At 38.0% G+C, this 25,454-nt stretch overlaps 2 protein-coding genes across 2 annotated transcripts; one reads left to right on the forward strand and one right to left on the reverse strand.

Moving 5' to 3' along the window:
- The first annotated feature begins 13,450 nt into the window (after window positions 1–13,450).
- On the forward strand, window positions 13,451–16,468 carry LOC145906027 (uncharacterized). Its single transcript, XM_082993402.1, has 2 exons — window positions 13,451–13,905; window positions 14,449–16,468. Exons 1-2 carry the CDS (start codon window positions 13,471–13,473, stop codon window positions 15,424–15,426), a joined length of 1,413 nt encoding a protein of 470 aa, XP_082849528.1. The 5' UTR covers window positions 13,451–13,470; the 3' UTR covers window positions 15,427–16,468.
- Window positions 16,469–16,732: 264 nt separating this feature from the next.
- LOC145905920 (kelch-like protein 38) lies at window positions 16,733–25,120 on the reverse strand. Its single transcript, XM_082993248.1, has 18 exons — window positions 24,907–25,120; window positions 24,317–24,430; window positions 23,912–24,029; window positions 23,593–23,778; window positions 22,991–23,089; window positions 22,520–22,633; window positions 21,897–22,023; window positions 21,357–21,563; window positions 20,877–21,125; window positions 20,469–20,533; window positions 20,224–20,312; window positions 20,099–20,158; window positions 19,761–19,925; window positions 19,331–19,423; window positions 18,822–18,991; window positions 18,611–18,673; window positions 18,213–18,407; window positions 16,733–17,862 (listed from the first exon to the last, which is right to left on the reverse strand). The coding sequence occupies exons 1-18, from the start codon at window positions 25,088–25,090 to the stop codon at window positions 17,722–17,724; spliced, it is 2,439 nt and encodes an 812-aa protein (XP_082849374.1). The 5' UTR covers window positions 25,091–25,120; the 3' UTR covers window positions 16,733–17,721.
- Between the last annotated feature and the right edge of the window lie 334 nt (window positions 25,121–25,454).

Genomic DNA, 25,454 nt, shown 5'->3' on the forward strand with positions numbered 1-25,454 from the left:
GACAATTTCAAAGTGTTGCAGGGCAGAGTTACACCAATACCACCTGTATGACTTTGCAGTGACATTGCCAGGTTATTAGGAAGTTGACTAAATGTTATAATGCTTCCGTAATTTACTGTGGGCGTTGTGTTGGAAGTTAACCTGTGTTTTTTTGGCAAGATAAGTAGTTTCAACATTGCGCTCCGCCGTTGCCTGCGCAGTGTTTGTCGTTGAAACAAAATAATGCGAATCCAAGTCATGATTTCGATAATTTCGAATTATAGCTGCCGGGTATCAGAATTCTTGCATTTTATTTTTACCGTGGCAATTTATTTAGCAAATGTTTTATCCGCCAAGTATAATAAATGCGTGAGGATTTTGAAATTGGGAAATTAAAGAAATTGATGTTTGATAGCGTTGGGTTTTATTGTATTGAGTTTTTTGTCTCTACTTGAAGCCAAAGTTGTCAAATCTTGAATCCAAATCTTTGAACTCAAACTTTAGAAATGTTGTTTCGGCAAAAAACTGACGTCAGAGATAATCCCATGCACCTGTTACGTATTGACTTACAGAGGTTGAAAATGCTGTTTACGCCTGCGTTTAGGCTGGTGTGGGTCCTGCAGCCATTTTCACGCTTATTGAGTTCTTGTGAGGAGAAAGTTGAAGGGATAAAGCATGAATAACTTCCACTGTTGTGGTGGTGGCCCAACTACTATATGATTTCTATAAAAGTGTCGTTTTAGACACAAACTTATCGTCTCAATCGAAACCGAGCTCAAAAGTGAGAAAACGACGCTCCTGAAAACATATTCGAACCCAGTGGCCTGGAACACGCACGTGTCAAGGTGTGTGTGGTCAACTTTAATCCTGATAATAACAAGGTTCCAATCTCTCATCCACGAGAATCATGTCTACCATAACCTTCCATCTTTCAAACCCGCCTCGAGCGCTTCGAGCAATTCTAGAACGTTGCATCACATGTCAAGATCAACCACAACAATGCGACCGCTGCCAGTTCTTGATTCTTTGATGCGTTCGCCTCTTTGTGACGTAATAAATTACAGGGTTTGTCGAAGATGACTTTTCGAATTTCTCCGATTAAGTTTTGATGTTTGTGTAAAATACAGATGTTATGTTGCGGTTTCATCGGAGAGATCAAGATCAAGACTTCGTTTCTTATTTCTTCAAAGCTTTCCTTTGAAGTTGTTTCTCTCAAAAACTCAAAGACGTTAATCTAACTTTGTGTTTTGATTTGTGGGCTTTGATTGCAATTTTTTGGTTAAAGATTCGAATCATTTAAAGAACTGGTCTTTTGGCAAGGTTACAATATTTTAAATACAACCGACGACATTTTTTCTGCCATCCGGTAAGACTTAAACATTTTTTTGGCGCATGTTTAATGCATGCAATTTTATGTGCTCCAAAAACATATTTAAAGAAATTGTATGAACATTATTTGATTGTTGGGGTTCGTTAATAATTGAAGCACTTGCCAAGAAATGCAAATGCAGTTTACGCAAACGTCATGCAATGATTTGCGTTTAAAATCGCTTGCGCCAGCTTTAAATTCGATAAGTCATCATAATGTTGCGCATCGGAAAGTTGCTGATATTCAAATCAATAGACTATGCATAAATCATAAATCATTTGACAATGAACGCATGAATACCTTTGATGAAATAGTTTGTATGTTTCGAAATGATTAAGCTTTCTGGTTGTTTTATTTTTAAAAATTCGAAATCAAATTGTTTTTTTTTCCAAACTGCCTTTGTTCCTTCTTATAATTCACTGTAAATTCCAACAGTGGCGTAAAATCCAAGACCGTTGAAAAATATCACAACATGTAACGAATAAAGTTGCGGTGAGCTGTGGTGGTTTCACATACGGGGGAGATTAGATGGTTGGTGGTTGAATTCAACTCTATATAGTAATTTATGCAATTAAGCTTAATATTTTTAGTGATCACTCGCATTTGTGAGATAATATCCTTGTATTAACCTCGACAAAACTCAGCAACTGTGTATCGGACAGCATGGTTGGCAACAAATATCAGGTTGCGCTGACGGCGGGGAAGGAATGAATTAATGACAATTGGTGATTCCCCATCTTATACATCTACGATTTATCACAAAAACTTTAATGTTGATAAATAAATTGTTTAAGACTGTTTTTTTACAACGAACTTAAAGGTGAACTTACAGAAAAATTATACAACACTACATTTGTACGTCACAATACAACACGTAGGTTTTGCCTGAGTTTGTCTAAAAACATCCCCAACGTAGTCACAACCACTTCAGTTACAAGCGCTATAATGGGCGGATGAGCGGAAGTTAAATAAACGACCCCGTGTAAAGCGGGTCGATCTCCACTACAAGGTCATGACAAATTACAAGCAAATATCATCGAAGCAATGCTATTGGTTGGATGGCAGCATTCAATAAATCACTCTGGGAAAAAACGCAAACCAAAAACCCTTCGCATCTGCTGTTCTCCAAGTGGATCGACAGCAAAGCGAACTCAATACACCTCCTTCGAACGGATTGAGCGCTTCGTTGCTCCTCTTGCGCAAAAACGATAGGAGCGATTGAGCGAAGCGCATTTCAATTTGCTTCAATTGTTCATGTAAACGGGCTTAGCAAGCACAGACAAATGCCAAGTTTGTCACATTGCATTAGATAAATGATAAACATTAAAAGGCAAGTGCTTGACATAGGTTTTAAAGTTGTTTTAGGTGTGGACCTTCCACATTGCATGCAGTGTATTGGATTCAACCCCACTAAATGTTTTTAGTTTATTTCTTTTTTTTTCCAATTTCATCGCAAACGGCATTTTATTCAAGAGCTCAGTGCCCGTTTCACTCAACATCATCCACGTTCGTGCCATGCATAAAAATCGAACATTTCAATTATGCGTCTGGGTTTCTCGCAAAAAAAAACCGTTAGGAATAAAGGAATATTCTTCGACACCTTTACGCCCACAATTACAGACTGCTTCGGCTTAATTCACATTTCAGGAACTTGCTCAGTGCGAATTAAACCCGCAAAAATATTTTCTCACGGTTTAACGCAGCAGGTTTGTCGGTTTTACCGAGAAAACCTTGTCATAATTTCCAATTAAATTTGTGGCTTTGGGTCTTGATTTGTTTTTGAATCCATTCTTGCTCAAAATATTGCTACAGGAAACAGCAATTATCTTATCCCAGAGTGATTTATTGAATGCTGCCATCCAACCATTGCTGTTTGTTTGTTGATTTCTTATTTGTTTGTTGATTCTTGTCATAACCTTGCTGTAGTTGAGGTCGATCCGCTTTATACGGAGTCGTTTATTTAACTTCCGCTCATTCGCCCATTATAGCGCTTGTAACTGAAGTGGTTGTGACTATGTTGGGGATGTTTTTAGACAAACTCAGGCAAGACCTACGTGTTGTATTGTGACGTAGACACTCTTATTGTATTATGACGTAGACACTCATTCTGCATCAACATTAAAAGTTTAAATTTAGTGATAAATTGTAGATATATGTGATGGGGAATCACCAGTTGTCATTAATCCATCCTCTTTAAAAACGCAACATCATAATGGAAGACGAACCGCCTTCTGTATTCTGTGTGAAAGTCGTTATTCACAACTATTCACGTTTTATTTCGGTAAAATCACAAAAAGCCAGAACGCATTCCGTGTGGACCAAGAGCTTGTGGGGAGGCTGAGTTAAACCTGTTCAGAATGAAACGGAGCCAGGAAATTGGCGGGAAAATGATCGGATTTAGATTAGGAAGGAATCACCTTCAAAGTTGGTGTTGGAAATCTAATCTTTGCCACAAGATAAATATTTCTATCTTGTATTTGGAGAGCAAACTTTATTCGCTCACTATCTTAATGGGATCAAAGTGAACTTGTGAAGATTTTCTTAAGTCTGTTTGCGTTTTGAGAAAATTGAGATTTGAAGATCATAATTTGCCTGAGTGTGAGTTGTTCGGAATTCTTGTTTATTTTATTGTGGTTTCTACAAAATTTTCATCCATTGCTTTCCTTGAACCCCAGATAGCATTATTGTGTTCAAATTTATGTTGAATATTTAACCGTGTTCCGTTAGTTTCCACTGCTTAATCCAGTAGGATAGTTTTTACCCAAACCAATCCACACATTCTGACATCCCACTGCCGACTTGAACGCAAAGCACTTGAATGCAAAGTTTGTTCGGAATGTTCAACTTCAACAACGCTATGAGTGTTTCAACCACAGCAGCAGGTTGTAACAGTACAGAGAGGTTGTGTTTTACAACGGGCGGGTTTGTTACTCACACATTGCCTTCTGTCAAGTTCGATATGAGGACAATTCCGGGATCGTATTTTATTTTCTTTAATTATAAAGGATTGTTTGCCTTTGTGACGTAACCATGCCGCGCCGCCCACTGGCAAATACACTTTGTTGTTTAGAATAAGGCCTTTGTCCTTGAATGGAGAATTTTAATGAACAGTTGTTTGAGGAAAGGTTATCCTCATCATAGATATACTCTGCGTGTAGGTGTTGCAATGAAATTTTCAAATTAAATGAGACGCTTTCAAATCAAAACGATCGACGTTGATTGAAATATGATGTCATAATGCACAAAGTAGTTTTACAAACAGCCAAACAGATTGTAATTATAGTGATGCATCTCACGTTGTAATAAGAGTTGGCTTCCTTGCGTTTTGTACTAACAATCGCGTGTATTACAAACAATGGGCTCTTCGGCAATGTATTGTCGTGTTTTTCGCGTCACAATCCGCAGCATTGTTGGAAGTAGTTTGAAGTGTTTCGTCGTCAACGAGAATAATCGTTACGGCAGCTTATCTCGAACCATAAAAAGAACGTTATTACGGTCTTAGATTAGATTGTATAATGAGGTGTGCTGTATCTTGTCATGGTAGGTTATCAACCCGCTATTCACACAATACATGCTGTCATGTCTACTGACTTCACGCCAGACCTCAACACAACTGTTTGCCAACCTCTTGTTTGCCAATAAAGGGTCATTTGTTACGTAGTAACTCGTGACCCGTAACGTCGCACAGGTGTTTGCAACAAGCTTGGCATTTTTTCAAAGCGCGACGGCCTAAAGCCATCAATGATACCCGAGTATTTATGGGAAGCAATTAAACCCTACTTATCCAAACCTGGCTAAACTTATGCGATTAATCAAGTCACCACAGCATGTGGTCTGTGTTCCAACCACCATAGCATGGGAAGTAGGTCCAGGCGTTTCCGAAAAACCACCAGTCTATCATCTTACTTAGCGCAATACGGTGCCTTTTTCGTGCTGTGTCTCGCATAATGATCATACAACGTGCTGCGACCTCCATTCGAACGTCGGCAATTTGCGGATTGTCGGCGGGACAAGATTGCCGCAAAACCCGCTCTGAAATGTTAAGTTCGACGAGATTTCATTAAGTTTGTTTTACAGCAGTTAGGAATCAGCCAGCATGTATCTCAGTAAACCATCAAGTCGGTTTGTTAGTTTTGTTGAGCCTTGATTGAGTTTAACACTTTTTTGTATGTGATTGTTAATATTGAATCCACTCACTCAAATTGAGTCAGGCAGAGAAAGGGGAATCACCTAATCGTTAATTTTGTCTTTCATTCCACGTTCTGAGCAACTTCCTGTGGTGAGTTTGAACTCATTTCACGTCTCTGGGTGTTGTAAGCGTCTTGAAATGAGTCAAGGGTCAGTGTTGAAGCTTTGTCGGTTGTTGAGTGATGCAGTTGGTTAAATACGAGGTTCGGTGTTTGCATTGCAAGAAATGTGTTAAGTTAAAACTGGAACTTATTTGGTAATAAAGGTTAATTGTGACGTGTTTATTGGGTTTGTCACGTGAACAGATCAGGGCTTTTTTTAATTTAACTTTCATTAAAATTAATTCAGTCGTCTGCCCTCTAAGATCCAAACGCACCAGCGTTAACATTTACTTTCAAAACCACAGATTCGACACTGGAGTCGGCAGTCACGTTTTGGTGAATGATTATGACGGGGTTTAAATATTCTGACAACGGGTATGCGTGTGGTTCCGTGATGTTTGAGTTTGGCGTTACAACATGTCTGATATATTAAAACCGTGCTTGCATTGTCAGATTGAATTTGTACATTTTCGATACAATGAGTAAATGATATCAAATATTTAAGCATTGACATTGTGAAATGATCAAGAGTTTCAGTCGATTTTGTAACATATTGAGGTTAGGAAACTTGCGAGATATCTAGATGTGTTTCAATGCTTTCAAATGAAACCCCAACACCAAGGGAAGTTATTCGTATCCGGTTTGCATTGAGAAGTTGCAGAAACATCATGAGGTCATGAGGTTCCCTTCAGCAAGTTTGTCAGATGCGTAGAAACCGCTTTGGATAAAACAATTATCACACTGATTCGAGTAAACGTAGTAAAGTAGGTAAGGTGTGTCCTTATTATGATGAACACAATAATGCATGCAATTACGATAAATCTGTTATGTTTGGACAGTGTTTGTGTCAAAACTAACTATTTTCTGTACGTTTCGATGAGAGATTTTCACTCTTGTAATTTCGAGAAAAGTTGAACATTAGTTCACAAAATCGTCATAACTTATCGCTAGTTTTCTATAATAAAGCAATTTACAACAATTTCACTGATGTTATCTGACTCTCTGTGTAGATGTTCTCTACATTTTCGCATCGAAATTACATTGTTCAGTTGTCGCGTATTTGTTGAGCTGGGAAGGTAACACAATCCTGTCATTATATAGATCGGGTAAAAAATTCAAATCCGCCGGCCTCGCATCACTTATTCTTCGTCAAAGTTGGGCGGTTGCTTGGGTAAAAAAAGGGATTTGTTGCAAATAACTTGGGAAGCATGAAGCGATTTAAACAAGTTTTGTAATCAGACTTTGCTGTTTGGATAAACTTTACAGTGAGAAATATTTGTTAATGCCAAAATAAAACTACTGCCTTTAACACTGCTTTCTGATGGAACGGAACGTGATGTAATTATGACGGTTTAAATTTCGCTTTGATAATGTCATGATCAGGTTTTAAATATTCCGCCAAGATATAAAGGCGACATCGGTTTATCGGATGAAATGTCATTCCACAAAACATTACGTAAATCCCCCCATGGGACAAAACCTTAAGTCGGGAAACCATGGATGAAAAGGTGGTGGAATATCTGGCAGGAAGATGTGTGGTTGTGGTGAGTGTTGGGACGCCACCCATGGTGACATCAAATATTGACTTTCACTGTGGGGTGTCTTGCCAGGGATTGGACAAGGAGCTTGCAGGTGGGGGTTCAAAGACAATGCTACTAATGAGATCATATATTTGCTGTACAATGCACTTAGGCAAGCATGCGTTACATGAACTCGGCAATAAATTTATGTCGTTTGTCATGAGTTGTGGAGGTTTTTTGTCGTCACAAACGTCGCGTTTTGGCGCTTAAACTTTAGTCATGCGTTCCACTCATTACGTCATTTTGAAGAAGGTCATTTTCAAGGTCAATTGGTTTTCTAATTGAACGCGGGAAGTAAAATATTTAGAACATGAGGTCATGGGTTGACGTAATGCGTGTTGTGATGCAAAATATCCGTGATCTTATTGTTACGTCACTATGTAAAAGTTCAATACTTCAATAATTTATTTCCTAATTTCGAAATGCGAGGTATGTGAATACTTTCTGTGAATAATTTTATTCTATACAGACCCCCTATTTCCTATGCTTCTGTCAGTGAATCGATCACCGAAAAATAGGGTGTAAGATTTCCATGCAGTGTTTGAAGAGTTGTGAACATAAGCTCTCGTTCACACCTAATTTACTCCAATTTATCTTCACTCGCTCAGTGCAGTTTAAAAACGGTCGCCACCTCGTAATTCGATCCAATTTCTCCCGCCACAGTTTGACATTCGATCACATGACGTCACGACGCGGTACCCTGTATTGTTGTCCGTTCCATTCCATACTTCATGTTCCCTGTGTGTTTGTCCTTGTTTGTTGATCAAATTAATCAGGGTTGAAGCAGATTATCTCATTTCCCAAATTCCCAACATTACACACATGATAAAAAATCCCATCGTCAAGCGATTAAAATACCCCAAAGTATATGAGGCAGGAATATCTCAGTCAGAATCCGGTTGTTCTGCCTCTTATCAGACTGTGATTACTACGTGTGTGGTAATCTTGTATGTTATCCCGGTCTTCACCAACCTCTCATATCCCGAGATAATCCTCAACCCCAGGAATTCTCATTGTTGTCGATGACGTTTAAATCGTCACGGAGGTGGGGGGGGGGGGTGATTGTTCTCCAGTCTCGTGTTTGTTTGCTCACAATTGACCTTTTTATCTTCGTTCGAATTCTCGATTCTTTTGTCACGTTTAAAACTCGTTCTGGTGTTGATTCTCAGATTTAAAGATGATTTGTTATTGTGTGACTTCCCATGCACACGTACTCGGTTGAAAACTTACTTGTATTCAATTATGAGTTTGCTGCAATTCAATCTTCTGTGTTTTGCTTATTTATCATAACACTATTTATTGGTGTAGGATTAATAAAAAGTCGGTATAAGCTGTCACAAACCTGGCAGTAACTTAGGATTGCATGCAAATTTTCAAATGTGCAAATAAATAAAATTTTCAAATAATCAAATATTTGGAAATTTCTAAATTCCAACCAATCACCAACCTCATGGCGATAGATTGCCCAATTCTCCGTCTGGCGCCTGAAGTTTTCGATACCAGGCGTTGTTCAGGATTACAAGCCTCGTAAAGTGGCAAATTCTACTGCACTAGTTGCCGGTTGATGTTGGTCGCTTACGAGAGACGCCAAGTCACTACAACTGCCCGGATTTCCACTTCAACGCTCACTTATCAGTTACACTTGTTGTTGTGTTGGTGCCCACGCGGTCAATAATTATCAACTGAAACAAAGTGGCAAAGATATCTTGCAAGGAAACAGGTTATTTTCATGTAAGAAAGACTTTAAATATGCACTGAATTTGTTTTTCTGGGTGCGTGATTGGCGAATCCCGCTTCCTTATCAAATTACAAGAAAGTCAAAAGGTTTCGTAACATTTCGACGGTTTTGCTTTAAATAAATGCGTATTTTCCCCACGCTGTGTTTTTTCACTACATCTTGTTGCATAGCAACCGAAACGTTTGTTTTCCTAACTGTTATTGCCGGAATATTTTTTTTGTATTGATAATATTCCTGGCAACAAACAGTACCGAACTAATTCACATAGAAATGTAATCTGTGGTGAAAACCGCTCATCGGTCAGATCGGTGACGTCACAGGGGGAAGCAGCAACTTTATTCCCGTGTGAAGCCGAGAAAACAAAAGACTGAAAGGGAAGGAAAACGCGAATCTATTGTTCCGATTTCTTTCATGCGAGCATCGAACCACGTGTAGCGAATTCCACAACTCGTTACTCGACTTCTCGCGTTGTTCGGTGTTTCGTTTGATTTGTGGGAGAGGAGAGGATGGATTTGATTTATCACCGAGTTCGTCAGGAAGGTTTATGGTATATGTGGTCGTTGTTAAACAACCAACCAGCGTCCAGTATTTGATCACGTGTTTTTCTTCGGTAGTTTTGTTAGTTTGTTTTCCAAAGCTTTGTACTTACGTCATTTTACTTGAATGGACAAATCTAAAGTTTGATTTCTGCGCATACGCTCTTGTCATTGCTACAGACAGTGTTAAAAACAGCGTGTCTTGATCAGTCATTATCACCAATACATTGTGAAATAACAGAGACTAATGCAGTATTGTTTGCTTTCCGTTTTATGTGAAGTGTTTAAGTTATTTTAATCTTGCGTGAGCTACCAGGAAATCTTTCACTTTCAACTCCAATTCCATAAATCCAGCGAAATTTTAAACCCAGCAAGTTTCCCCTGACGATCTTGTCAGGCATTGCTCGTGTGCAGCTTAGCAAACATTGAAGGCAGGTGAAGATTGTGACGTTCGTTGGAACTTCTTGTGTTTCAGCTGCCAACCATCTGCTATCTGACATGAGACCAGGAGCCACCCCGCCATCCATCAAACCAGATATGATCGGGAAGACTTGGATCATCTCCGCATTCCACTGTGAGGAAGCCGCCAATCACAGGCACGGGATAACGGTGAGTTTGGAAAGCATCCGAAAGGTGTTGAAGGGATATCTTGATTTCTTGCTGATGATTGAGAAAACTTTTCCTCTCACTGTCGGGCGTTTAATGGAAATTCACTGAAAATCTGTCAGCTTTATTGAGATTTTCCTCCGTATCGCGAGATATTCTTGCGGCTGTGAAGCTTTTAGAGAAAAATTGTCTTGACGGGAATTTTGATTTGCGGAAAACGCGGTTCAAACTTTGGACAACCTTTTGTAACCTCCTCTGTACGAAGTAAAACCAATTGAACTTTACTGTAGAGGGGAGGACGGTTCATGTCTTCATATTTCCTTCCCGCTCTACTGCGTAAAATGCTTCTCAGGGAGAAATGAAATGAATTTATTGTCTTTTAGTCAACTTTGTTCAGGTCTTTTCAAAACTCTTCACTGTGTTTGTTAAACTTGACAACATGATTCATGACACAAATTTTTTCCAATTCAATTATCCTCTTCAATTACTCTTTGAAAATTACAAGCAATTTTGAAGGTTGAATTGACGTCTGTGTCAACCAAGCAGATTCATTTACGTCATCTTGTGAGATTTATTTCCCAGCTTATCTTACGTGGTTCATAATGGTCGGTTTGCAGTGAGAGTTGTTTATCATGGTGCATGATGACGTAACGCGGGAAGTTAATTGCATTATTTCTTTGCATAAACAAAACACGGTTGCCTGAACGCAACAGCAAGACCTTATTAGGTGAGGTGTAGATCCCGCTGTAGTCGCAAAACCTCTTCAAACCTGTTGTTTCCTGCTGGGCGAGCTGTCAATCAAACCCGAGCCTGATAAATCGACGCGTCTGATTGTTTTGTGTCGCGTTCTGTGGGTGGAAGTGTTACGTCACATCCCGTGCCCAACCTGACTAAAACTTGGTTGAAAAACGTGAAATTCGCGAATATCGGAGGACGTGTGACGTCATATGCCGCCGGCTTTGTTGTTGTTTGTTTGGTGTTCGAGTTGTTGTTGTGGTTTGTGGAGATAAACATGTGATCACTTTTGCCAGGTCAGATATGTTACCTCAGACAACATAGGTTTCGTCACAAATTAAATTGATTTAAGTGTTATGTATGTTGTACCTTACGTATGTCATATGTAAAACGACTGAATCGTTCTTGGTGAAAATAATCCTTGCTGATAATTTTACTTTCGTTTACCTCGCATTTAAATGTAATCGCACGGACATTACACAAGAAAAGGTAATGATTTTTAGTCAAAAAGTGATCACGTGATTTAATGACGTCACAACGTTTGCAAAAAAGAAAAATTTTTAACACTTGGCTTTGCGCGAGGTTCCAGTGAAGCGAAAATTGATAAATATGGACGTCATCAGTTCTTCGAATACTTTTTTGCACTTTCAACTTTTTGCCTTGCAACGTTGTGACGTCATTAAATCACGTGATCACATTTTGACTAAAAATTAAACTTTTTTTGCTGAAAATAAACAGCTGAAAAATTTGTTGAATAAATTGACACAAACGATCAAACACTGAAGGTTCACGATAGAAATGTTGGTTCTGTGGCTGTGTTAAGCCGACATGTTTTCGCGCTCTGTGGAAAACCATTCAGAAATCCCAGGCTGGGTTGGACCTTCAATTATAGAATCCACATATGTGAGTTGGTGTCAAACATTCGACCAATAACCGTGAATTCCACACAAATCCCTTCAACAGATGTTTTTAACGAGGGGTTGTTCAGTGTACAATGGAGAGGTGTTATCTACGTTCGGTCCGAAGCAAGTAATCGTCACTGATGGTAATGGCTCTTGTCAGATCTTCACGGAGCTCTGTGGCATTAAGTGGTCGCCTTCGATCGTCCGACTTCACACAGGTCTGGACAGAAGCGCGACAAGAGTCTGTCACCACTCATCCATTCTCAGCTACTCTGTGTGGAGATTCAGGGAGAGAGTCAGATGTTCGGGTTTGAGGTCTTGCTTTAAGTGCGGCAGAGGCGGGAGGGAGGAATGACAGATATTTCTTTTAAGTGTCTTCTCTGCTAAGCTGGCGATGCGGCGGCGACAGTCATTGGTGCGCATCGGGACGTGACGGTTGACGTAGGGTTGATTGATGGGCGCTGACAGCTTTCGTTCGTCGAGTGGCAATTAAGGCAGCGATTGAGACTTGCTAAGTGTTTTTTTTGTATGTGGTACCTTTATTATGATGTCACCCACATAAAGTTATGTCCATCTTGTTTAGATTCAACAAATGAAGCTTAAGTTTGTCTGGTTTGGAACAAAACGTTACATACGTCATAAACCTAATGACGTATTTAACACAGAAGGTTTTTCCCGCGTCGGGATTGTGGAAGTTCGCTATTTTTCTTGTACCAACATATCGCCCATGTCCGGAACCCATGACAGGATGCAGGTCATGCTTCAATGCGCTCAACACATAAATTTCACCGAAATAAAAAATCCGTTGCCTTGTTTACGGGGAATTCCCGGAACGTTCGTTGTCGCCTGGTTTTGTTTCCTCTCGAATTTGTGGTTTAATGGCGGCAAAAATTCTACAAAACCTTTTGAGTGTCGGTTTTGTAAACTTTCTTTTTTGGCATTAGAGTCGTTTCTTTGTGTGTGGTTCAGCGTAATGTGGTTCAAGTTGTTACACGTTCGAAACCCTTCGAAAATATTTGTTGCTTCAGGTTTTAGGTTGAACTCAACTGCTGATTAAAAATTATCCGAACTGGGGAAAAACTAAACGAAACCATTTCAGCGAGGTTAAATATTTGCGGTGGAAATTATTTCACGCTTGGCTTCCCACAAACTTCCTTGATATGTTTACATGTAAACTTCATGGTTGGAGTTCCTGTTTCTTCGGTCGCTTTAGTTTCACCAGAGTGAAGTTTCAAGGTGTTTGACGGATGATAAATCACCGGAGATATTTGTTTCCCCTCATGGGGTTTTAGGAACCGGCAGAAAGTAAATATTGTCTTTGTTTTTGTTCAACGGCCTCCAATTTTCGTGTTTTCTTCTTGTTAGTTTCCGTTACAACTAATCTGCTTCGAAAACAAATACCAGGTTATCTGTTCTGCTGAGGAACTTATTGTTAACGCGGTTGTTTTTCGAATAAAAAGCACATTATGTACAACTGCACAAACTTGCGAATCCTCGTAAGTTTCGTCAATCTAATATTTATTTTAAAACTGAAGCAATTTATGTAATTTTCCAAAAGCGGACATAGAAATTATTGCTATATTTTTCTGTAGATTTTCTTTTTTTTGTCTGTGGCAACTTGTATTCACTTATTTTGCGTTTTGTCTGCGAAGATTCTTTCGCGTAATTTGCTGAACATTTGCATCGGGTTACCTTTTGTCCAAATTTTTCAGGTGTAAAAAGATTTTAGGAACAAAATGAAACGATATTTTGAAACCACAATGCTTAACTTTTTGCTGCTTCTGCTAAGCAACGGTTGCCTGGCGACCCGTGATTTGCCCCTTGATTATCCGGATTCGTTCCGCTTCGGTGACCTCCAGCACGGGGAAATCCCCTACGATAATTTCTATGACCTTCAAGATCTCGAAAAGAGCCTTGACCAAAAAATAACCGAAACCACGTCATCTCGTCGTTACGTCATCAGCATCGTGTATTTCATCATCGCGGTTGGGGGCGCCGTGATGAACGTGGCGGCCATTGTGACGTCACAAAGGTGTAGCTCTCTCCAGTATTCGCAGAGGTTGTTTATGCAGAACTTGTGTATTTCCTCTCTCCTCCTCATCCTCTCCATGGGATTCTCGGCTCACGACAGATTGATGGAAACATGGAGTCTTGGCTCTGTTATGTGTAAGGTAATGCGTGACGTAAATTCTACTTAACATCGTGGTCTGTTTATCTTGCCTTGTTTAATTAAGGCTGGCGATTCTTCTGGAGATCGATTTTGAAATATCGTTGCTATAGGCAACTTTCAACCAAATTAAATTAAAATATTTTTTGGTGGAAATAATTTAAATTCTGCTCCCACGCACAAACCACTAAGATATTTCCAATAAAGTTTCACAGGTGGTTTTCCCATGTTGTGTATTTCAACATTCTGTGTTGTCATAAGGCCTCAAAATAGCTTTGAACATTGGGCTGTGCTTTCTACGGTTGGTTAAATTTGTTCGTGGGTCACTGGTCGTTCTGCCTCCGGTCGCTTCAATGTTTAATGTGGTTGTCGTCATTTAATTACTTGGAGGATTCATTATCTCAACACAAACCAATAATTTTTTGTTTATTTATTTTAACAAGCATTTATTTAGAGACTTGTCTGCAGCTAAATAATTTCTTTCACCAAAACTCATCCCATAGATTTCCTCCCGTGACCGAGTTCATAATCTGTTGATTTTTTCCAGTTGGTCAACTGCATCAAAGCACTTGCCGTCTTCGCCCAAGCTTTCTTCACCGCCACCATCTGTGTCGACTACGTTATTCTACGCAAACGTCCTCGTATCGGCGATGTTTTACGCACAGTTCTCGAAATCACTGCCGTTGTATCGGGTTGGGTGATTTCCCTAGCTTTCGCTTCTCCCATGTTGGCGTTTTCAGAAGTTGAAGATTTGGGGAAGATAAAAAAATGCGAGCTTGTCTTCCAACCTCCACCACTGGAGGATCCTCATCTGACTCCTCCCGAGGAAGAGATGGAGTACGTAGATGTTTATTACGATGATGAAGATTATTCGATCCTGGATGAGACGACGGTAGAGGATGAGATCAAGGAGCCGATTGTAGAATGCAAAGATGGAGAAAATGATCCTTACAAGATGTGGATCCTCCTTAGCTTTGTTATGACCTACATCATCCCACTTCTCGTGGTTCTCATCTTCTGCATCCTCCACCGTCTTCTTGAAACTCCTCATTCCGTACTCCAAACCCAGAACGCTTTCACAGAACCGACAACAGTTCATCAGAGATCACGTGCGTCAAAGAACCAATCACGACCATGCATGCCGGCGGGCACGTGGGTGGCGTTAATATGCTTGGTTTATTTCCTGTGTTATTCCCCGTTCTACGCATACCACGTGGGTCGCATACCGGGACTTCCCCTTGGTATAAAGTGGTGTGCCAACTTCAGGGATTACAGTTTCGTCCAGGGTTACTTCACCTGCATCCTTCTCCCCGCCCTTGTCATCGCATACTCTCGACCAATCGGCATCCAGTCCTGTTCCAGAACAATCACCACTTCATCTATGTCGTCATTCGCGTCATCATCGAGCAGTAAGCGAAAATCTACGTCATCCGGGGAATCCCAGACACCTGATGGCGCCGAAAGTGGCCAGTTTGGCGCCCCGTTGCTGGTTGGGGGAAAACCCCAACAAACCTCTGCGCTGTGACGATTTTGAGTTTTGATGTAACCTGGAATCGTGTTTAAGGTACAGTGTCGAAGAAGTTCTTGACGATACAAACAAAGAGAGCGTATTTGAAATGTTTCGTTATTTGTAACCAGCGCAGTATTGATTGTGTAACGTTCAAATCTTATCACATTTTTTAGGCCGTCGTATTTCACAACGGAACACATGGACGAGCATAGCTGTTAATTTACTCCCTCAACACTTAGTTGCTGTCGTGTTTTGTGTAATTGACAGTGACGTAATACTTATCTCTGTACATATTGCTCCATTCCAAACACGGTTGCAACGAATTCCATTTTATAAATCAACTCTACTTTGTTGCTTGCATTTGTATTGTATCATAGGGTAATCCCCGTGGTTTGCTCTTTAAACAGTGTCTTATTGTCCATCGATTATTACCTCACTCGTCATTGTTACGTCACACTGCCATTTGTTCCGTTCTTTTACGTGTTTTTCTTCCCCTGTCCTTTTGACCTCTTCGCTTTTCTTTTCCCCCCTCAACTTGTCACAAACTCAGAAACTGTCTCTTGCGTTGCTGCTTCACTATTTCAGCTTTGTGGCTTAAGCGGTTGGCGGAATTTGGATTGAATCAGGTTTAAGTTTGTCCGTTTTTATCATTATTCAGTGAAACATGTATTACTTTGTTGTGGGCGTAGCATGGGTGTGTCTTTCCATTTAATGTACACAGGTTTCGATACAGTGTTAGATTTTCACTTAAGTTTTTTTACCATTAAATCCTTCATTGCCATGCACACTTACATTTATTTACAAGTGGAAATTTCGCCAATTTAAAAAAGCCGCATTGAATTCTAAACCTTTCTTCTTAATAGAGCTCGAATGACGTCAAATGTAGTTTTAAAATATTTGAACTCCAGACACAACATTGTTGACCTGCCGGTCGGGTCGTAAGTTTTTATGAATGACTTTATCTCGGTACTTCCCCTGCAGGGACTTCTTTATTATCGTCGTTGCTTGTCATTTTAACGTTTGTTTGTTTATGAGAATCACTTGTTGTTTTGTGACAATGCGGTATTGTTACGAATTTTCATTGTTAATAATCATTTATATGTTTGTGTAACACACAGCAAGTAGTCACTGGCGTTTCCATGGCAACGTGTTCTAACCAATGACAGTTTAGCGTTGAGACAGGGATAGAATCCTAACATAATTAACAGAAGTTGATGATTCGAATCCTTGCTTGAAAGGAAACATTCCTCTCTCTAGCGCCATCTGGAGGTACGAACAGATTAAGAAAACTTTACAAAAATTATCCACATTCACAGCGATGGTTTTATTTGAGCACATTTACAATGCAACTAGAAGTAGGTACTATGTACGTTCATTGTATGAAGGGAAGAAGTGCATTCAGCAAAACATTCAAACATGGCAAAATATATGAAGTGCTTCTGGTACAAGATGGCAAAGTGGTCGCATGAATTGTTGGACATTAAACTTGACAACATGTAAACAAAACTAAAATAACAGCAGCAACTTCGTAAACATAACAATATCACAGATTTAAATTATCAACAAAGTTCACCAGAATCAACAAAATGTTTGTTAATTTTATGATTGTAGAAAACATTAAACACAGTGCAAAAAATAAGGTTTGTTGTGTTTTTCAATGTTGAATGAAAGAAAAGTTAAAAATTGGAGATATTTTACCATTCAAGTCTATCAGCAACTTTTATCACCATGTTCAACACAATATGCAAGAATAGAATAGTGATTTGAAAGCAAAATAGAAAATGTGCAAACAGTGGCAAAAACATGATAGTGAGAATTGTTTATCTTTAAATTTGAACTTAAGATTGGAAAATAAAGTTATAAAACACTTGTGTCATGGCTTGTACCTCAACAACATAAAACAATAAAAATAGGCAAACGGGGCGTTTTGCTAATATTACGTAGCACGACAAACAACATGCATTGAAGGTATGTTCTGCACCTATGATGGACAAGGATATTTCACTGAAGTGAATTCTACCCATAAAAATTGTTGAAATAATTAATACATAGTAACAAGGCCAACACAACAGAAACCAACATCAATAAAGTAACCACGGAAATTTTATGATTTCGCTAATATCACGTTGCACGACAAACAACATTCATTGAATGACAACACTATGTTCTGCACCTATAACGGACGATGATGAATTTGAACTTCTCGTTCTATTCGAGTTATTCTGCCTTGCAGCAAAACAATGTTGGCAAAAAACTGAGAACTAAAACTCTTCAGACAAAACATCAGAAACCCAAAGTACAACAGAAATATTAATATTTTGCTGTTTGGTTGTAACGTGGGTTTGTGTAAACGTAGATAGGTGAAGTTTGGTACCGGGTGTGCGGACGGATGATGGTCTTGTATTCTCTCCATGATGGCTTGTACATCAACCCTCGCGTCTGTTTCAGATTCTGCACAAAAATATTTGCTGTTATTCTTCGAAAGAAAACATGAATTATATGTGCAAAAAAAGCCATGATAATATTGGTAAGCTGCAGACAGGGTGTGTACACGCACTGTTTCGACCTTTGAGGTCTCATCAGTGTAAAAGCTAGCACAGTGCCACTGCAACAGCTGCACTGATGAGACCTCACAGGTCGAAACAGTGCATGTACACACCCTGTCTGCAGCTTACCAATAAAACATGAAGTATTTATCCTGAAGCTTAATCACAAAAATACAGGCAGAAAAATAATAATTTTTATTGGAAATTGTTGATGTTGAAAGCTTTGTTATGTCATCGCTCTCAATTTAGTCCCACCTTATTTGAAAAAGGTGGTCTCCAGGCAACAGTTCCTGGAATTGAATCAGTTCGAGGGGAATTGCTGCGAGGCGAGTTTATATTTCCAAGAATAACCAGCATACCATCGTACACGAAGGGGGTGCACATACCAACCTTACCATTAGTTGCAAAACAATGCAACCACTCCTTAGTAACTGGGTTATATCTAGAAACCTTTAATAATGAGAATGAATTTAAATGTTGTCATTTTACTGATATGTTTGTCATGAAAGGCAAAAATGAAGTTCTATAAAACACATATTTCAAATTGGTATCTGCCTTCTTTGCGTTGGTACAAAATCATTCATTTCAAGTTGTAACCGTTTCCACCCTAATATTTTCACATTGTTATTCACATGTGAGACTTCCTCACTTACTTGGTACTGATCCTTTCCTGTGTATTGGTTTCCAATCAGGTATATCATGTCATCCATAACAAACTAAAAGCACAACAAGTGAATATTATGTTAATTGGAACTTCAAATTTAGGTTTATACAAGTATATTTGGTTCAATGGAAACAGAAATGAGATGATTTTACAAAAGTTTGAAAGGTAAAAAAATTATGTAGAAGTTGAACCCACATTACCATGTCATAAGGATCAGCGCAGAGCAAGTAGTTGAATGGCAAGACAACCGCTTCCGACCAAACCTGTTGTTTTGTGTCGTACGACCGAAGTAAAGCAAACGATCTTTCATCACATCGAGTAAAAATATAAATTAAATTCCCCCGCGCTGCACAGACCGTCCTGGAAGTAACTGAAAACAAGTAAGTCTGTAAATACATTGTAGGACATTTCTGTGTTGTAACTTGGTTACTATTTTCAATGCCAACTCTTATATATAATCATCTTTATTTTCTACCTTTAAGAAGTTGTTTATTTCTGCAATGCAAACATTGAACTGTTCATATATAGAGTATAGAGGAAGGTTAACACATTATTGATATACCAGTGTGAAGAGAATCTACTGGGAACATTAAGGTTGCATTATCATCTTTGCACATGAATGTTGCCTACTGACTGCCAATAGCTTTTTGTTTGGACACTGGACAGCGTAGAAATGTCAAGTTGTCCCAAAAACACCTAAACTTTATACCTGAATGCATGGAGGTCTCCTCCACCCACAAACTTTCATCTAATCCAAATCTCTCGATCGTCGTAACGAAGTTTTCTTGACCAGTTCTGCCTCCTTCAGAAACATAATAATTTTTGTGTGAAGAAACTGAAGCATGCGAGATGATTGACTTACAACGAGATACGTTAACATATCCCTTGTTCGTTGTGACTTCAACACTTATTATATCAATTAATGACTAAGGGATTTATATCCAAGATACTGTGCTGCAAGTTATATTCTTGTAATTTATCTATTGTTTAGATTTTGGTAATTAATTTGGCACCAATACTGACACGCAAGCCGTACAATTGAACAAAGTATAAAAGAACCAACTCTAACTGTGTTCTACAGAAAAATGCTTGAAAGTCAGTTTTAAAACCAACTAACTGAGTTATGAAAGCATCCTCACCAATGGCATAGAGTCTGTCGCCTACAACCAGCATATGGTGACTATATCTTGCATGACACAATTCTGGTCCCTGGAACCATTTGTGTGGAACAGCCGGGTTGAAAATAAACATACAAGACAGTGCCACCTTGTGTTCAGAAAAATTTCTGGGTCGATGTTGTCCTCCTGTAAACATTAAAAGTTAAACATGTTGAACTCATATCGATATCTTAATGATTAAATCATGCCCAGATACATAGAAGGAAATGTAAGTGTTTGTTTGCAAACCCAAAAGTTGGTCGGTGATGTTTTTTTAACTGAAATTACCCACGCACACATTCAATCCATGTTTTTTATACCTGTTATGTAAAGTTGGTTGTTGAAAGTTGTAACAGAAAAGTTGCAGAAAGTTCGATAATCTACAAAAATAAATTGGTTTCATATCTTTTCAGTTTTATGATGAAAATGAGGAAGATTTACTGACTGAGTTTGACTTTACAACAAAGTTCCATTCCAAACATTTCCTCTGGGTTTCGACGAGATTCTGAGTTTTGTTGTCTGTTACGTTTTACACTGTTTAAAACAAACAAAACATTTGAAATCGTTCATTCGAATATTCGGTTCTAACTAACTTTTCAACTAACAGGAGTTGCAGCAAATTATGTTGTTTGCTAAATTCCCCAACACTAACACTTCTGCTTGGTGTTTGTACAGAGTTATAAAACTTACCTCACAATATTCAGGGTCGATTTATTTCTCCCTGGTTCACGACAAGGAATCACCACCAGAATATTCTGGAAAGCAAATAAACTTAGGTTAGCATAACAGGTTTATCATCTGCATCGTGTGATTGTCAAACTGTGTTGCATAGTCTTAATTTTGCACGGAAGGCATAAGAAAACTTAGGAAAATGGAATGACAAACAACAACTTAAGTCAGCTTTGAGTGACCATGAATTGTAAATATAAAAAAAACTGTTTTGCACGTGAAAAGTAAATTGTCTACTGATCTACATTGTTGGTAATCAAAAAATAAAACAGAAAAGAAGAATTATAAAAAAAAATCCACTCATATTATTACCTTGAAACAGAACAAAAAAATCTATGTTGCCAAATGACAAAGGTGATGAACACTTACCATTGCATAGCAGTCTCTCAGTTTCTGTTTGGATTTGTGAAATCGTATTTCTGCAGGTTCAAATGAGGTTATCTTTGTCGTATCTATTGTAGTTTGCAATGCAGCATTCTGCACTAAACTTAGTCTTATTCCCTTGCATTTATGCAGTTCATCAGAAGACATTAAAGTTGATCGAACACACTGAAATACTCTTTCCATTGTTGAAGAATCGTGCTTTCCTTGATCCCAATTCAGTGCAGCTTCAAATACCTTAAAAAATATAAAACGCTAAAATTTAATCACAATTTCTTAAATGCAAGTAATCGAGAAACAATTCATCCCTGTGTACATCAAGGTAGTCCCACCAGAAGGGGTCATACCATAACCTTACTTCAAATAAAATTTTCCATAATAAAATTATATCTTGCCAACAAAACGGTTTAGTGACAGCAAGCTGTGTGACAACTAGCAATAACTTGAAGAATACTTCAGCAAACCCACCAACTTTTCTGATTCCACTGCTAATTTGTCTGATGATAAATAAGCACAAATATCATCAACTGATAATTCATGAAACGACCGAGTGTCCATCACTTCTTCCAGGTAAGAATAACAAACATTGTCTGCTTCTGTTTGCAGATTTTCAAATGAATATTTGGCAGCAAACTTGGAGAGTTCAATACAGTTTTCAAATGTAACAGAATTTATCTGAGAAAAACAAAACTTTGCCAAACTACAAATATCAGCAAATCAGGGTAATACAAGCTGATGCACAAGCAGTCTTTATCACCCTCAGCTACAAAATGTCAAATACATACAGAGGGTGAACATTTACAACTGTAGGGTCAGCAACACCTGGCATGTGAGGCAAGCCAGTAAGTTTATGTCTCTTTGCACATATTTAAGTGTGCAAATATAGGTTGGCATGCAAAGCTAAACTTTGGCATAAAATTTTTGCATGCCTTCCAAACTGCTGCAGACTCCAGCTTACATAACAACAATGATTTATTAAATGTCCGAATATTCTGTGAGCAAAGTTACCAAATGTGTTTCAGCAATATTCACTAAATCATCATCAGCCAACATCCATCTGCCGGCAACTGCAACATTCCTCGCACTTTCATAGTCAAGAGTAATTTTTGAAGTGTAAATATATCCAACTAACAACCTGCAAATAAAATTCAAAAGGTTTGGTCTTGAACGTTTTAAATAATTTCCTCAGTTTGTTTATTTAATTTTAACCAAATCTAAATAAGTAAATATTACCTTGGAAAATCTTAGTGACCAGGTTTACCGGTTTACATTTTATAAAATGTAGGAGCGGCGAAAACAGCCATTTCTTTAAATGATTATGGAAGTATTAAATTTTTTTAGATATTACTTGAGATTTAAACAAATTTGTTGAAACAAACTAAAGGAAAATTCCAAACATTTGTAAGAAATATAGTTTAACTTCAGTCTGGGACTGTGGGGATATTTACTGCGACCATTTTGGTGAAATCTATGTGAATTCTTCAAGATATAATTTTCAACAGCTTATTCCAAACACAAAACACTTATTCCAAACAATAAACACTCATTCCAAACACAAAACACTTATTCCAAACAATTGACACTTATTCCATACACAAAACAGTGTTTAAAGATGCACAATGCATAGTTACCTCAATGTCTCGATATCAACATCTTGCAACAAAACCTCATTCTTGTAAGATTCACAGAACGACAGAGAACCGAACATTGCATGAAAATATTCCCCAAAACTTGCAAGAAGTTCTCTGAACATTAGAAGTAAACCAAGGTAGAAACAGAGTTGTTTAAATATTACCAAGTATTCAATGTAAACAATTTCATGAAAATCATTCTAGAAATGTTGCTTAATGTTCAATGCTGGAGTTTTTAGTTACACAATCTCATTCTGAGAAAGAATCTCTAGGCAAACCTTTGGTGGAAAACCTTCCTGGTGTGTTTATGATAACAATACAATAACCATTCTATAAGCATTGGGGATGTTTTTGTTTTGCAACAAAAAATTATATATGTTACTAATAGGAACACAGTCAATCGTCCTCATAACATAGCAAATCCCTGAAGGAAGCATTTATTTGAAATGATATATGACACTATCTACTAACCTGTGACAAGACAACTTTCCACCTCCCATTGTACAAAGTCTGAGATTTGTTTTAGGGAAAATCCCTTCCTCTTGTTGAAATTGTGCGAGGACACTTAACCTAAAAATACCACTTTTATTACAAATATATTTTGCTTTGAAAACCACCACCAGTGTATATATTTGTATATGTTAGTCCTGTACTTTCTGAAGCAAATTATCTACAATCTTGTCGATAATAAATTGGACAGTGCTACCAAATATAATTGGATCATAATATTTATTTCCACCTATAAGGTCTTATAAGTACAGCTTGGTGTGATTCTTCCATACGACTTCCACTTTGTGGTGACTATACAATCACCGTCATCCATTGGGCACCAAACTAGGTGCAACCTTAACGGAGAAAACAAGGTGGAAACACTTACCATAGCTGCACTAATAAGACCTTATAGGTTGAAACAGTGGTCATCTGCACTGCAAATCATATTATTAGCCACACTTGGTTTATAGAAGCAATATAATAAATATATACACACTTTATTTGCCTTGTGAAATGTGAGTTAAATAAGGTAGCAATACACAAGGAGATAACATAAAACCATATGTGTGAGGTTTGTATACTTGGTCTGGACTGTGGTTTCCACATCTGTGCTTTTAATGTTTAAATATGGTAGAAGCATTTCTTCTTCTGTAAATATTTGTTGGAACAGTGATGAGGTGGAAGCTCTTAGCACATATTGACCAAGGACAATCTTCTGAGATGATACAATATCCTCCAACTGCCATTTAGATGCAGCTTTAACATATCTACACAAAAATAATGATTCAGTACATGGAGGGAAATACTTTATCACTGGAACAATAAGCAAGTAATGAAAGAGATGTTTTGTTCTAGTTATATGTGCTATATTTTGGAAATTAACATGCAGCATTAACTTACTCTTGCACTTTGTCCTTTGGTATATCAATGGAATTTGTGTAAATAAAGTTCAATAAATCTTCAACAACAGCTGGACGCATTTCATCTTCTGATATTTCAAGTAAAGTTTTGTTGGGATCTGGCAATGGATCATAGAATGTTGTCAACACTGGAGCATTTCAAATATAGTAAAAACTATTCTTATTTCCCAACGGTACCACAAAGTGAAAATATGTGTGCCTGCTAATGTAAAAGCTAGCACAGAGCCACAGTCAACAGCTGCACTGATGAGACCTCATAGGTCAACACAGTGTGTTTACCCTGTCTGCAGTTCTCATTTCGGGTTGAAAAAGTCAAATTTTTACACTCAATATGAAAGAACAAAAAAAATATATTTTTTACAACAAAAACAGTTTTGAGACCCACCATAAAAATCAGACATAATCTTGTACTTGAAATAATTTGATCTTGTTAGTAAGGCAATAGAGTGACAGCGGAACTTCTGGTTGTCACATTCTATCACAACATCTGTTAATATATCTGAAAAAGCAATGAGCATTTTTGAATATAAAAAGAATCATAAAAAACATTAAATATAAGAGTTGGCAACACGTAGGAAACTTTATGTCTTGGAACATGTTTCAAAATAAGCGCCAAAATTGCTGCAAACTGTTTATGCCAGTTGGAAATTGGAATTGCTCTTCTGGCACTTAAGTTTTGAAAGTTAACCCTGAAGAAGTCTCGCCGGATGGTGGACGTACCGTCTGTTTCAATAAACACTTTCGAAACTTAAGTGCCAAAAGAGCAATTCCTATTTATTATGAAATATGTCTGGCAGAAAAAATAGTTGTATGTTCATGTCAGATTTGAGCATTAATGTTAAGTCAAATTATTTTACCAATATATATTAAAAGCCTGTACAATTTTAGTGGTAATGTTTGATAATAACAATAAGACATATTTAATTTTTTGATTTTGATGTATTATTATTTTACATTTCTACACTTTCAGCTTACCTGACTTTCTCATCTCATCAAGCCTTGACAAAATCCTTGCATAATGATTCTTCCCTTTGTACTGTTGAGGTTGTCGCACTTTTGGAAGTTTGTACAGATTTGATTTTGAGGCTGGCTGCCCCACATATTTTGCATCATCACATTTTAACTCTTTACCGAGACTACTTGAACTAACTTGACCCATGTTTTAACTAAATTAACATAAAGTACAAAACACTTCCATTAGCTTTGAAAATAAATGCCAAAGTTAGGATACTGATTGTTATTTTTAAGCAGCAGCTCCATATTTTAGCACATGAATGTATCAAAAAGCCTTGATTTCAGGTAGGTAATTTGGGGTGTTTCTAAAATGGCTATTACGACTATTACTGCTATTACTGCTATTACGGCTATTACGGCTATTACGGCTATTACGACTATTACTGCTATTACGGATATTACGGATATTACTGCTATTACTGCTATTACGGCTATTACTGATATCATAGTATGCTAAGAAGTGTACTATGCTGCTATTACGACTTTTACGAGGGATTTTCCCCAAACTA

Source organism: Ascidia mentula, chromosome 6, assembly GCF_947561715.1.
Source record: "Ascidia mentula chromosome 6, kaAscMent1.1, whole genome shotgun sequence".
Classification (NCBI taxonomy): Eukaryota; Metazoa; Chordata; class Ascidiacea; order Phlebobranchia; family Ascidiidae; genus Ascidia; species Ascidia mentula.

Coding starts and splice junctions, on each gene's coding strand:
- LOC145905920 (XM_082993248.1), bottom strand. CDS start 25,090: ATGGGTCAAGTTAGTTCAAGTAGTCTCGGTAAAGAGTTAAAATGTGAT. Junction 24,431..24,906: donor TGATGAGATGAGAAAGTCAG/GTAAGCTGAAAG, acceptor TTGCTTTTTCAG/ATATATTAACAGATGTTGTG. Junction 20,159..20,223: donor TTGTTGTAAAGTCAAACTCA/GTCAGTAAATCT, acceptor TTATTTTTGTAG/ATTATCGAACTTTCTGCAAC.
- LOC145906027 (XM_082993402.1), top strand. CDS start 13,471: ATGAAACGATATTTTGAAACCACAATGCTTAACTTTTTGCTGCTTCTG. Junction 13,906..14,448: donor TTGGCTCTGTTATGTGTAAG/GTAATGCGTGAC, acceptor GATTTTTTCCAG/TTGGTCAACTGCATCAAAGC.